Source organism: Rhagoletis zephyria, unplaced genomic scaffold (assembly GCF_001687245.7).
Source record: "Rhagoletis zephyria isolate East Lansing unplaced genomic scaffold, Rhagoletis_zephyria_1.1 Rzeph_scaffold_00666, whole genome shotgun sequence".
In the NCBI taxonomy this organism is placed as follows: Eukaryota; Metazoa; Arthropoda; class Insecta; order Diptera; family Tephritidae; genus Rhagoletis; species Rhagoletis zephyria.
In genome coordinates this window covers 47,678-60,264 of record NW_016157750.1, presented here as the reverse complement: position 1 = coordinate 60,264, position 12,587 = coordinate 47,678, and the positions used below count along the sequence as shown (strand labels likewise).

The 12,587-nt window shown below is 34.9% G+C and overlaps 1 protein-coding gene and 1 long non-coding RNA gene across 2 annotated transcripts in view; one reads left to right on the top strand and one right to left on the bottom strand.

Annotated features, from left to right (window-relative positions):
• The window catches only part of LOC108360956 (uncharacterized), a 13,208-nt gene extending 4,509 nt beyond the window's left edge, over positions 1–8,699 (top strand). The window contains exon 3 of the long non-coding RNA XR_001847206.1: positions 8,690–8,699. This is a non-coding gene — a long non-coding RNA (uncharacterized LOC108360956). The remainder of the gene's footprint in view (positions 1–8,689) is intronic.
• Positions 8,700–11,169: 2,470 nt separating this feature from the next.
• LOC108360955 (zinc finger BED domain-containing protein 4-like) lies at positions 11,170–12,283 on the bottom strand. Its single transcript, XM_017613452.1, has 2 exons — positions 11,538–12,283; positions 11,170–11,483 (listed from the first exon to the last, which is right to left on the bottom strand). The coding sequence occupies exons 1-2, from the start codon at positions 12,174–12,176 to the stop codon at positions 11,292–11,294; spliced, it is 831 nt and encodes a 276-aa protein (XP_017468941.1). The 5' UTR covers positions 12,177–12,283; the 3' UTR covers positions 11,170–11,291.
• Positions 12,284–12,587: the final 304 nt, after the last annotated feature.

Sequence of the window (12,587 nt, the reverse complement as noted above, 5' to 3'; positions counted from 1 at the left end):
CATTTTTTGCTGCACAGAGGCGGGTGCGTATCTTGGCTGCAACAAGATAGTGGTCCGAGTCGATGTTTGGGCCTCGGAGTGTGCGTACGTCTAAAACACTGGAAGCGTGCCTTCCGTCTATCACAACATGATCGATTTGGTTTCTCGTTTTTCGATCCGGAGACAGCCAGGTAGCTTGATGGATCTTTTTATGCTTGAACCTAGTACTGCATACTACCATGTTTCGGGCCCCGGCGAAGTCGATCAGCCTCAATCCGTTGTCGGACGTTTCGTCGTGGAGGCTGAATTTTCCGACGGTGGTTCCAAAGATCCCTTCCATGCCCACCCTGGCATTGAAGTCGCCAAGCACGATTTGGATATCATGACGGGGGCAGCGTTCGTACGTGCGCTCCAAGCGCTCATAGATGAGATCCTTGGATGCTGTTGAAGAATCTTAAACATATTACTGAGGTATTTTACAAGCGTTGCCACCCGTTTAAAAACTAAATTCATTTAATTTAAATGAATTACAACAATATGGGTATCAATCAAAAGGTTTTTGATAAGGGTTTTAGTTCTAAACTATATGTTGGAGGGCTGCCATCTGTTTGAAAAATCAAATTCTTCAGGAATTAAAGGAATTTGATAATTGGAATATGTATCACAAAATGGACGTCAGACAAGCGGGATTTAATAGGGTTTTAGTATGAAAATAATTTGAAAAGGGTTGTCACCTGTTTTAAAACTTGAGTTTAAATTAGAGATGTTCAGCTTAAATATGTGGAGTTTTCCAAGGTCTTTGAAGAGGGTTTCCACCCGTTATAAATCTAGATTCAAATACAATTACATTATAAGTTTAATGAGTTATTGCAATCTATGTTTTAATCGTAAGAGTCTTGAAAAGGCTTTATTTCTAAGCAACATATGAATAGCAGGATCTCCACATGTTTGAAAATTTAAATTCAACTTGGGTTATAGGAATTAACGGTATAAAAAGTAAAATTCAAAATTTTCAACCATTTCAATGAATTATTGTAATATGGGTATCAATCGAAATGAATTTGAAATGGCTTCATTTCTTAACTACATATACATAAGTATGAAAAAGTATCACAAGAGAGAGGTTTAAGATATTTTTAGTATGAAAATATTTTGGAGATATTAAAAAAATTTAAACCGCCTGATTTTCGCATATTTTAAGTATGTTGTGTTTAATTAAAATAAATTACATCTAATGTAGCACGTAGAAATGTCATACACTCAGCGAAGCGGGTGAGAGCGAGAGAACCGAGTATGGGAACGCTTTCTGGTAAATTCCGGTAAATTCTTGCAACTTCTTGCGAGTTAGGGAACGCAGCTATTAATAATGGAACAAGATTTGTAGTACAGAAAGTGATGATCAGCATATATTAGCTAAAGCACGATAAAGCTTAAAGTATGGCTCATAAGGATGCCTTAATTTAAACAGAAAGAAATTGTATGCTGAATTACTGTTTACCCGAACGACGTCGGGTGCTCTGCTAGTAGACTATAAAAACCATAGCTCAAATGATAACACCACACTTTCATTATATTTTGAGCATTAATGATAAGCGTTACTGCAAAACATTTTATTAAACAAAAAAGCTTAACATTTATGATAAAAATATAATAAGAGTGTTGTGTTATAACTCGTACTATGTTTTTTTTTTTACATTGTGGCGAATTAAAGCAACAACCGCAGGTTTTACGAAAATAATTTGGTTAAATATACGAATTATTTTTGTGCATTTTACAAAAATTTCGTAAAAAAAAACAAAGAAATAATACGAAATTCTTTAGTAGATACAGTAAAACCCGCTTAAGTACCTCACGAATAATGTCAGCTTTTTGAGGTACTTAGGCGGGTTGGGTACTTAAAAGAACCCGCTTAAGTACCTCGATACGGGTACTTAAGCGAACATAATTACTGATGTAGTAACATCTTCTTGTTAACTTACATACATACATATAAGAATTAAATTGTTTAAAAAGTTAAGGTTGGACATATTATTTTGTACCAAATTCAAAATGACATTGTTTGCAGCTTATGTTTATTTATTAATTTGTAAGGTTTTTCAATCAATTAAAATGCAGTTCTTTCCCTAACATATACCATATAAAGCTAAGCTTAAGATTTTGTAGAACACTTAAAAAAAAATTCATCATAATTTCAACCTTTTTTCTTAGAAGTGGTTTTTGAGTATACAGTTTTGTAGTCCATAAAATTTTAGTGCAATAATGTGCAAGTTTCAAGTGGCCAAAAGTTATCGTTGATTTTTTAAAATTTTTTTTTACCGAATTTGAAAATACGTAAATATTTTAAGGAATTTTAAAAGAGCACTTAAAAGGGGAAAATTATAAGTAAAATTGTAAATTTGGCACGAAAAATTGAGGTACTTAGGCGGGTTGGGTAAATAAGCGGGAAGGTACTTAAGAGAGGGATTTTCTTCTGATTATATTAAAAAATCCACAGTGTCCAAAAATGTTGAATACTTAAGCGGGTTAGGTACTTAAGCGGGGGGGTACTTAAGCGGGTTTCACTGTAAATAGTACCAAATATAAATGAAATTGAGCAATGCCATAAAACTTCGTTCCAAGTTTAATTCTTTTCAACCATATTTACTCGTAAGATGTCTATGTAATTTTGTGGCAAAAAACCAATAAAGCTCAAGATATTCACAAGTGAAGACGGTCTAGCAACGTTAAAGCCAATGCAGCTACTAACGAGCACGAAGCAGTCGAGCATTGTTGCTGATAGCCTTCTGATTTCATCGTGGTTAACTCTTACATATTGTTAAGTGCAGCACAACTGCATTTGCGCATGCCTTCTCTGGCATCGATAAAGCAGTGTGGAGGCCTCTGAAATATATTTCTCTTTACCTCATTTAAATGCTGAAATATTTACTTTGATACCCGTACATATGAATATGTTCTTAAGACAGACAATATCAAATGGATTTCTGATATATACCTCCAGGCCATGTAATTGCTGTCAATTGCAATACATTATCATTAATGAAATTATTTATTCTCCCTCTTATGGAAGTTGCTCTTATTCGCAGCTTCTATCTGTTGAATTTTTATAAAGAACTAGCTGTACCCTGCCACGCTTTGCTAGGGCATATTCCTGTTACATTTACATGGATGATAAATGATTAACGAAACAAAGCATACGTTTCATATAAGTTTGATATTGCAATACTTCTGTGTAGGTACACAATATTTTTCTTTTTTCCTTTCTCTACGTAGATATCAAAGCTATCTGGTTTGCCGACACGCAACATAGATTTGTCCATGTAAGAAGCAATCGGCATCTAAATCCAAACCATACTTTTCCAAAGGTTGACCTTGAGCATTACTGATTGCGATTCCGAATGCCAATCGAATGGGATTTGCCATGTTTTAAATTGAAATGGTGTATCGGTCGGAATCATCGGAATTCTTCACCTTTGAAAGGCCACGTTAAAATCTTCTTTTTCACTACGTTGTTCATCAATTTCATAACTGCGAGTCGCTTGCCGTTGCAGAGTTTTGGCTGATTAATATTCCGTGATAACTGCCACACCTATTTTCAATTTCAGTATGTTGGGTAATCCCTGGAAGATCAATCAAGTTCAAAAATTCCGTTTAATAATTAACTGCTTCATTTGTTTCCACAACGGTGTTTATCGACGTATATGTCATTTCCTCACTTCGAATACTGGATTGAAAAACGTTCTTGAGTTGATAGACATCCTTATTCTTCGCGGCAAGAATAGCTCGTTGACTGAGCCAACTCATCCCAAACAATGAGTTTACATTTTTGTAATAAGTTATTTTCCCATACCGGATGTTCTGGAAATATTGCAAGTGGTAGTTTCGATGATTTGTGTGTTCAATGGAAGCATAAGAGCTAAGATGTGTTTCCACTGTCGTAGATGTTCAAGACGAACCGAGAGCTACGGCTATGTAATTTTTTCATCGAACCGTTGCCACAATCTCATACGGAATGTTCTCCTTGTTCCTCCTGGCGCATCCAAGAAGAAGGTCATTTATCATTTGCGTCTTCTTATTCGGCGCTGTAGCCGCATAAAAGCGATTTAGCACGTGAAGCCAAGTCCTTCACCACTTGGTCTTTCCATTGCAGTGGGCACCTCCCTCTTCCTCTACTACCACCAGCGGATTGCGAGTTGTAGTTAGACCTGGAACGCGGTTCCCATTCGAACGACATGGCGAAGCCAGCGGAGCCGCTGTAAAGCTTAAATAGATCATCGTTCCATTGTCTGCGATACTCATCGTCGCCAACGCGTAAGGGCCTGTAAATCTTCCGTAAGATCTTTCTCTCGATTACTCCAAGAGCCGCCTCATCGGATGTTGTCATTGTCCATGCTTCTGCGCCATATACTAGCATGGGCATGATGAGTGACTTATAGAGTGTGGTTTTTGTATGTCGAGAGAGAATTTTACTCCCGAATTACCAACTCATTCCAAAGTAGCACTTTTTGGCAAGAGTGATTCTGCGTTGGATTTCCATGCTGACATTATTATCGGTGTTAATGCTGGTTCCCAAGTAAACGAAATTCCCTATTTTCTCGAAGTTGTAACTGTCAACGGTGAAGTGGGTGCCAAGGGGCGAATGTGCTGACAGTTTGTTTGATGAAAGGAGATACTTCCTCTTGTCCTCGTTGATCACCAAACTCAATAGCTTTGCTTCGTTATCCAACTTGGCAAAGACAGGACAGACTTCGAGGTTTTTGTTATCGATGATGTCGATGTCATTGGCATACGCCAGAAATTATACGCCCTTGTAAAAAATTCTTCGTGAATCGTTCAGTTTTGTAGCTCTTATTATATTATCTTCATAATATTATCCAACGTTATTCAAATTGCTCTCGCTGATTTTTGGAAAAATTTTGCTAAAAACCCGAAGCAGCTCATCTAATTTATCAAAAAAAATTCTGGAAAATGTGGGTATTGTTGGTAGATGTATATTTCACTAAGGTAGATTCTTTTGAAAGTCGGAAAAACTCAACGCTAAAGCAGGCACATTCTCTTTACTCGCAATATAGTGCGTAGTAGGCTGTGGCGACCCCAAGTGAAATTGTTTATGATTAAAAGTTAACTTTTTATAATGTTAGCGAAAGTTGACAAGAATTTTAAGTTTTCATTAAGAATTTTTTAAACAGCTTTCATGGGATATTTTTATATTTTCGTTAGGTATGGTTTTTAATATTTTTTCATTTGTATCAGTATTTTTTATAATTTTTTTCATTGCGAAATTTGTATAGATACCAACTCTTCGTTGATAATATGATCACTTCGTTTGATAAGATTTTGTAAATTCTTTCTTCATTTAAACTGTTCGGCTTTTGGATAAGTGGAAACATAAACAAATATTTAGTAAAGCTTTCCTTAAGACTTTTCGTTTGGAACCAATTATGTAATATTTAATTTAGTTCCAATATTTGCAGTCTTTACTTTTAGATAGGGCATAATCCTATTGAAAATATTTCTGAATCAAGATTTCTCAAATGCCTTTAGTTTGGTACAGATATTGTAACATTTCATTCCTTTTGCCAATTTAATTGAGTTCAATTTTCAAATAGGTGGCAACCCTCCTCAAATATATTTTCGACTGTAGGTCTTTTAAAAATTCTTTAGTTTGAAACCCACATTGCAATATTTCATTTGTTTATTCAGTTTAACTGGGTTAAAATTTTCAAATAGGTGGCAATCCTCATCACACATATTTTCGACTGTAAGCCTTCTTAAAACTCTTAATTTGACAACCACATGGCAATATTTTATTTATTTTATCAATTTAACTGAGTTAGAATTTTCAAATAGGTGGAAACCCTCTTTTATTTCTTAACCCCGCTTCTCCACCTACAAATTCTGTTAAAAAAACTGTGTTAAGACAGAAATGCCAGGTGGAGACCGCAAATTTCCACCGTTAAACCATATCTGTCTTGCCGGATTTCTTTCCATCGCTGTCTTATTATCAGCTGTCATTTCGTAGTTTGCCAACTCAGTTTTCACTTTACCGCGCCATCTACATTGGGTACAGATCGATGTGATTGGCTTAATGCCATTTGGAAAGTGATGTGTTAAGACAGCAAGTTGCCCACATGAGAAAAAGGGCAAAATTAAAACAGAAATTTGACAGATGTTAAAACACATCTATACATATAATAAAATTGTAACAGACCGATGTCAGTACATTGTAGATATTAAAGAAAAATTAATTTGGGGGGTCTTTATAAGGGCGACAGAAGCCAAATCAACCATTTTTAGAATTTTTGTCTGTCTGTCTGATTTTCTGTCTGTCTGTCTATCTGTCTGTCTGTCTCTCTGTCTGTCTGTCTCTCTGTCTGTCTTTCTGTCTGTCTTTCTGTCTCTATGTTTGCAGGCGCATCACTCGAAAACTAATGCATGGAATTGAATGCGGTTTTAACCCCTTGTTGCCCAAGCCCAGAAAAACATTATTTTTATACCCGAGCGCACTTGTGCACAAGGGTATTATAACTTTGTTCACATAACGGTTGTTTGTAACAGGCAAAACGAATCGAGATAGATATAGACAAATGTATACATAAATGATCAGAATGAAAAGAGAAATCGATTAAGCGGNTGCTTGATGGTGCTACGGGAAGACTCAAACTTCGTTTATTGGCAACAACATTTTTTTGAGTCATTAAGCCTTGGGCCACGGTCCGTCTGTATTCTAGCAAAGTAATTTTGTCGTGAGTTTGACAGTACACGATGTAAGAATTAATGAACGTTATTTCTAGAAGCCCCCAAAACAATGTATGCCACCATTTTTTAGATCGTCTGTCTATCCCGTAGGCACTTCTTAACTGATCAGCATGGTCTACTCCACACATGAGAGTTGTAATCTTTAATTGCAGTTGGACATTGAACCTGTATTTCTTTCCCTTTCCGATCTCTTCTCTGAACTGCAGTTTGCTCAGTGCCATGAAAATTAGATGCCAATAATATTGGTTTGTTATCTATCCATTTAAAAACAATTACACCGTTCATTGTTGTTCGTGAATCAAACTCGCCTCTTTTCATTTTCTTGTCTGGTTTCATGTTTGATGGAAGTCCTTTCCGATTTGCTTTGGAACTGCGGGTGAAATATGATTCCCTCAACAATAGTTTCAATGAATGACAAGAAAAATTTTGTTGGAGTGTCTATATCTTCAAAATAACCAACTACTGCTCCCTCTGGTGAGTCAAATTATGACCCCTTGTTATTTTCTCAACTTTTCTCCATTTTCGCAATGGTTCTTCAAGAACTCCGTTTTGGGGATCTTCCAGTAATATATTTGCCTCAGCAGTTTGTTCTGCCTGGATTTGATTTAGAATCTCATTAAAAATGTCATCCTCATTGTCTTTTGAAAGGATCACTTGTTCATCTTCATCCTCACTCTCAATATCAGTGTTTTGGCCATTGTCGAGTAGAATTTCTTCCAAAATTGCAGCAATTTCATTTTCTCTCAAAGATCTGCCGTAAACTCCAGACATGATTAACTAAAAACTATATATAATTGCTTATATACATATACATATTATATTTGAAAATACTACAAGGGCCAGAAGAGCCCAACGGTACTTACAAGTCTCCAATGGAAAATCAGTTATCACTGACAAACAAACAAGAGGTAGATAGTTTTTTCGTCAGTTATAGATAAATAAATCACCAAGCTTATATTTTATTTTTATTTTGTAGAAAAATATTAAAAACTTTGCTAGAAATAATGAAAAAAAGACGCCAGTATTAACTCGCGACTACACTATAGAAAATTCCAACTTGAAATGAGCATGCAAAAAAAATAGAAAATATGTGACAAAAAGTGCCGTTAAATATGCTTGTTATTNAAAAATAGAAAATATGTGACAAAAAGTGCCGTTAAATATGCTTCTTATTTTGTACTCTGGAGTACCGTTGGTCTGCATGGTAGACAAACTTCACCCATTCTGTTTAAAAGAGCAAAAATAACGATGGTACTAAAGAGTACCGTCGGACGACAAGGGGTTAACTTATGTATTGCCAGAGGTCTAACTTAAAATATAGAAAGACAAAATTTGAAAGTTGCCACCTGTTTGAAAATTCGGGTTAAGTGAATTGATAAGAAAAAGTGAATATTGCAATATGGGCGTCAAAAGAAAGTTTAAGAAAGCTTACAGACTTAAATATTTTTTGAGGGTTGCCCTCTGTTTGAAAATTTTAATTAAAATTAATTTTTAAGATAAATGAATATTGCAATATGGGTATCAAACTGAAGAGGGTTAGAAAATTTTACTGTCGATGAGATTTTTGAGGAGGGTTACCACCATTTTGAAAAATTTTATTGAATTAAATTGATAAAATAAATGAAATCTATATTTGTACTTATAATAAGATTGTAACAGATGATGTCTGTACATTATAGATATTAAAAAAAAAATTAAAATGGGGGTCTTTATTAGAACTACAGAAGCCAAATAAACAATTTTTAGAATTATTGTCTGCCTGTCTGTCTGTATATTTGTACGCGCATCACTCGAAAACTAAAGCATGGGATCAAATTCAGTTTCCACCGATGTATCGCAAGACGTCTAACTTACAATATAAAAGAAAAAAATTAGAGAGCTGCCACCTGTTTAAAAATGTCAGTTCAAGTAAATTGATACGATAAAGTAAATATTGCAATATGGCTGTCAAAAGAAAAAGGTTTGCAAGGGCTTACAGCTGAAAATATTTTTGTTGAAAGTTTCCACCCACTGTTGCCAACTTAGTGCTTTTATTAATTTAAAACGCGAAAATTTTTGAGTTTGGTGCTTGGTGCGTTTTTTGGTGCTTTTTTTTAGTTTGAAGATACCAAAACTGTAAATCTGAAACAAAAATGGAAGTTAAATTTAGAGCAATGGAAAGTTTCGTAAGGAACTTTACAAAAATGGAAGCAAAATCATGGCGTAATGACAATCATAAGGGCCTATGTTTGTCAAAAAAATATGTGGCAGAACTTTAAATCATGCCAGAATTACATACGGTAATTTGCCATTGCCTGTAAAAACGTCCATGTTGCTGGGACCAGGAATAGATCTTTAGACCTTTAATTCGGGCTGAATTTGTTATATTTTGTACAAGCACCACCATCTCCTAACAGTAAAATGAATAACGAACCTTCGACCGCCGAGGAAGAAACATTAATTTTTATTAATTTGAATCGACATACCTACAATAAAATTGTGTATGCATACAAGGTCCATTGAATCCTCCAATAAAAAATTTGGTGCTTTTTTCGAGAAAAAACGCGTTTTATTTTGGGTTTTAGTGCTTTTCCAAATTCAAAACATGGCAACACTGTTGCCACCTGTTTGAAAACTTTTATTTACTTAAAGAGATATCATAAATTAAATACTGCAATATTGGCATCAAACTAAAGAGGCTCGCAAATTTTAATGCCGAAAATATTTTTAGGGGATCTGCCACATGTTTGAAAACTTTTATTCATTTAAATTGGTAAAATAAATTAAATATTACAATACAGATAATAAACTAAAGAGGTTTAAAGAGCTTAATTCCGAAAATATTTTTGAAGCGGGTTGCCACCTATTTGAAAAATTGTATTCAGGTAAATTGATAAGATAAGCTAAATGTTGCCATATGGGTATCAAACGAAAGTATTTGAGAATAATAAAATTGTAACAGGCCGATGTCTGTACATAATTTTAAAGAAAAATTAATAGGGGGTCTATTAGATCAACATAAGCCAAATATAAAATTTTTATAATTTTGGTCTGTCTGTCTGTATGTTTGTAAGCGCATCACGGAAAAACTAATGTATGAAATTAAATGAAGTTTTCACCGATGCATATATTGCTAGAGCTCTAGTTGAAAATCTAGAATCCATTTTTTGTTTTAGTTTATCGTCGATCATTATTCCGTATTTGAATGTATTAACTTTTTCCAGTGCGTCGTTGTTTATATTTAGAGTTAGCAACGGACTGTTCTCAAAGTTTCGCACATTAACCACAAACTTTATTTTATTGACATTCAATTAAGTGTGTTCAAACATAATCAATCGCATTTTTTTGGAACTTCTGTGGGGAAGGTTTTTCGCTGAAAAAAATCAAAACTTTTTGTTGTTGCTGCGAAAAAATTAAGAAATCTGAGACGTCACGCTTTACAATTTCATACAGTTCTCTGTACAATGTAATTCACTAAACTATTAAACGGCCGCACCGATTTGGTTCATAATTGGAACATATGCCAGCACCTTGAAAATAAATGTTCCGACCAAAAATTTACTCGATATGTAGCTCGGGATATCCCTAAACTTCTTATGCAGACTAAATCGTAAAAAACCAATATATCTCTAAAACCAATTACGCTGGGGAACTGAAACTTAGCACTGATGCATATATTTCAAATGCAATGATTCAAAAACCACTGAATAGAGCTCTAGAGTTGTAAAACTATCGATAGTGCCACCATCGATAGTTTTCATGTTTCAGGCAAAGCGCTACTATCGATAGTACTATCGATAGTCAATGTAATTTTAACAACTGTTTCAAATTAACCGGGCCAGCATCGAAATACAAAAAAAAAACATGATTGGGAGAATAAACAGGAGGAATACAATGATTCTATAGATTTGAGAAATAAGAGAAACTAAAAAATATGAACTTAAACTTTCCACTGCTTGATTATTAAAACAAAAGCAGAACTTTTATTTCCCTATGCATATACATGTGTACATTTTACGTTTGGATGTGGGGCATATACAAAACGTTCATATAGCAGATTAAAGAAGACTATTAACTTCAAATAAAATTCATTCATAAATATACGCACATATGTATATTGCATTAGAAAACTTACAAATTTACATCACTCAAAAACAGACTTTAAGAATATTATATTTTAGGAACAAAAAAATTAAGGACGAAATCATATTCGTCGTTTGCGTTTTCGTGGTTTTCCCCAAATGGGTTGCTGAGACTGTTAGCTTGTCTCATTTTCAACTATTTTGTATGTTTAAGTTTTTAAACAAGGTTAACAAAATACAATACATTGCTAAACAAAATGAGATAAGTTAACGGGCCTAAAAAGGTGTTCACATTAGACGATTTTCCAGGCAAGTTTAGGGGCGATTAGTTGAACCAAAAGTTGGCTGCCCCCCAACTTCATTGGAAGCGATTAGTTGAAAGGCCGTTCATACCAGGCGATTGTTGCTTTCAACTAAAAGTTGCCTGTAGAATCGCCTCATTTAAACACCGTATAAGAGATCATATTTTCTTATAGAAATTCTTGAAGAAATTTATCAATTCATTAGTTCATAATTTTTGCTGATGAACAGCAGCATATTCACATTTTTTGCTTTGAGTCTGGATCGCCTATCTGAAACTATTTCCCCCGCTTTGCTGAACATTCTCTCCGATTTTGTGGATGTAGCTGGAATATATAAATATTTTGATGCCAGGACTTGCAGCTGCTTCATGTCGTTCGATCTAGTCTGAATTCGAAAAAATATTAATAATATTAACGGTGTGTTATTAGAAATACTAACTTTCCAATATTCCAATGGGTCAGTGTTCAGCGGCTCGTTTGGTTTTTCTGCGTATTCTCGCAAAGCGATGATGGCATCGGCGCGGTTAGATTTAATTCTGGATGACAGTTTTTCTTTCATGAACTCATAAATTTCGGGGATTTCCAAATCTTCAGGTTTTGACGGTTCATCATTCTTGTCAGTTGATGTTGAAGAAATAGTTCTGTTGATTCCGGCTAGTTCATTTTCCAACAAAATGGATGCTTGTGTTGCATTTTGAGGAGATCGAAAACCAGGTTTTTTAAAGCGCGGGTCTAACAGGGTAGCCAATCTCGGAGTACTCCTAGATTCGTAAATAAACGGCCTCTGTTTAATTTTTTCAGCTAAATATGCGCACGTTTCATAACCCTCTGTAGTTTGCAATTTCGATTCCAGTTTCAGCATAGTTGAATATAAGCCACATACTATGGGAATTACATGCGAAATTGTTACATACTGATTCGCTGAAACGATGCTTGTATTTTTGTTAAATGGTTCCAATAATAAACAAAGGTCTTCTAGTTGCAATATTTCATCTGCTGTTAGAACCGTAGGTGCTTTGGGTGTGCTTAAAAGCACTGCAGAGATGGCTTCTTTAATAAGGAGAATTCGCTGAACCATAGCAAAGGCACTATTCCACCTTGTTGGCACTTCTTGTATAAGCCCGTATTGACAATCCTCGCCCTGTTCTTTCCTTAATTTTGCATATGCAATAGTGCTACTTTTAAAATATGCAACAATACGTTTACACTTTGTTAGCAACGTTTCAACCTTTTCAGTTGACAAAGCATCTTGTACAACAAGATTGATAGAATGAGCAAAACAGGAATGATGTTTCTTCTGAATTAATTCACAAGCCTTTATCATTGACGCAGCGTTGTCTGTTACCACACAGATAACTTTCTGAGATATGTTCCATTTAAGCATGCACTGCCGCAATGATTCTGAAATATTTTCAGCTGAGTGATTCAGCTCATTTGCTAGCTTTTGTACAAAATCTCTAAATCCCTTGTCCTCGACTACGCGGAAAGA

What these genes read in the sequence shown, in the direction of transcription:
- LOC108360955 (XM_017613452.1), bottom strand. Translation starts at nt 12,176, where the DNA reads ATGGTTCAGCGAATTCTCCTTATTAAAGAAGCCATCTCTGCAGTGCTT. An exon ending in ACCCATTGGAATATTGGAAA is followed by an intron (nt 11,484 to 11,537) that starts GTTAGTATTTCT and finishes TTTCGAATTCAG; the next exon opens with ACTAGATCGAACGACATGAA.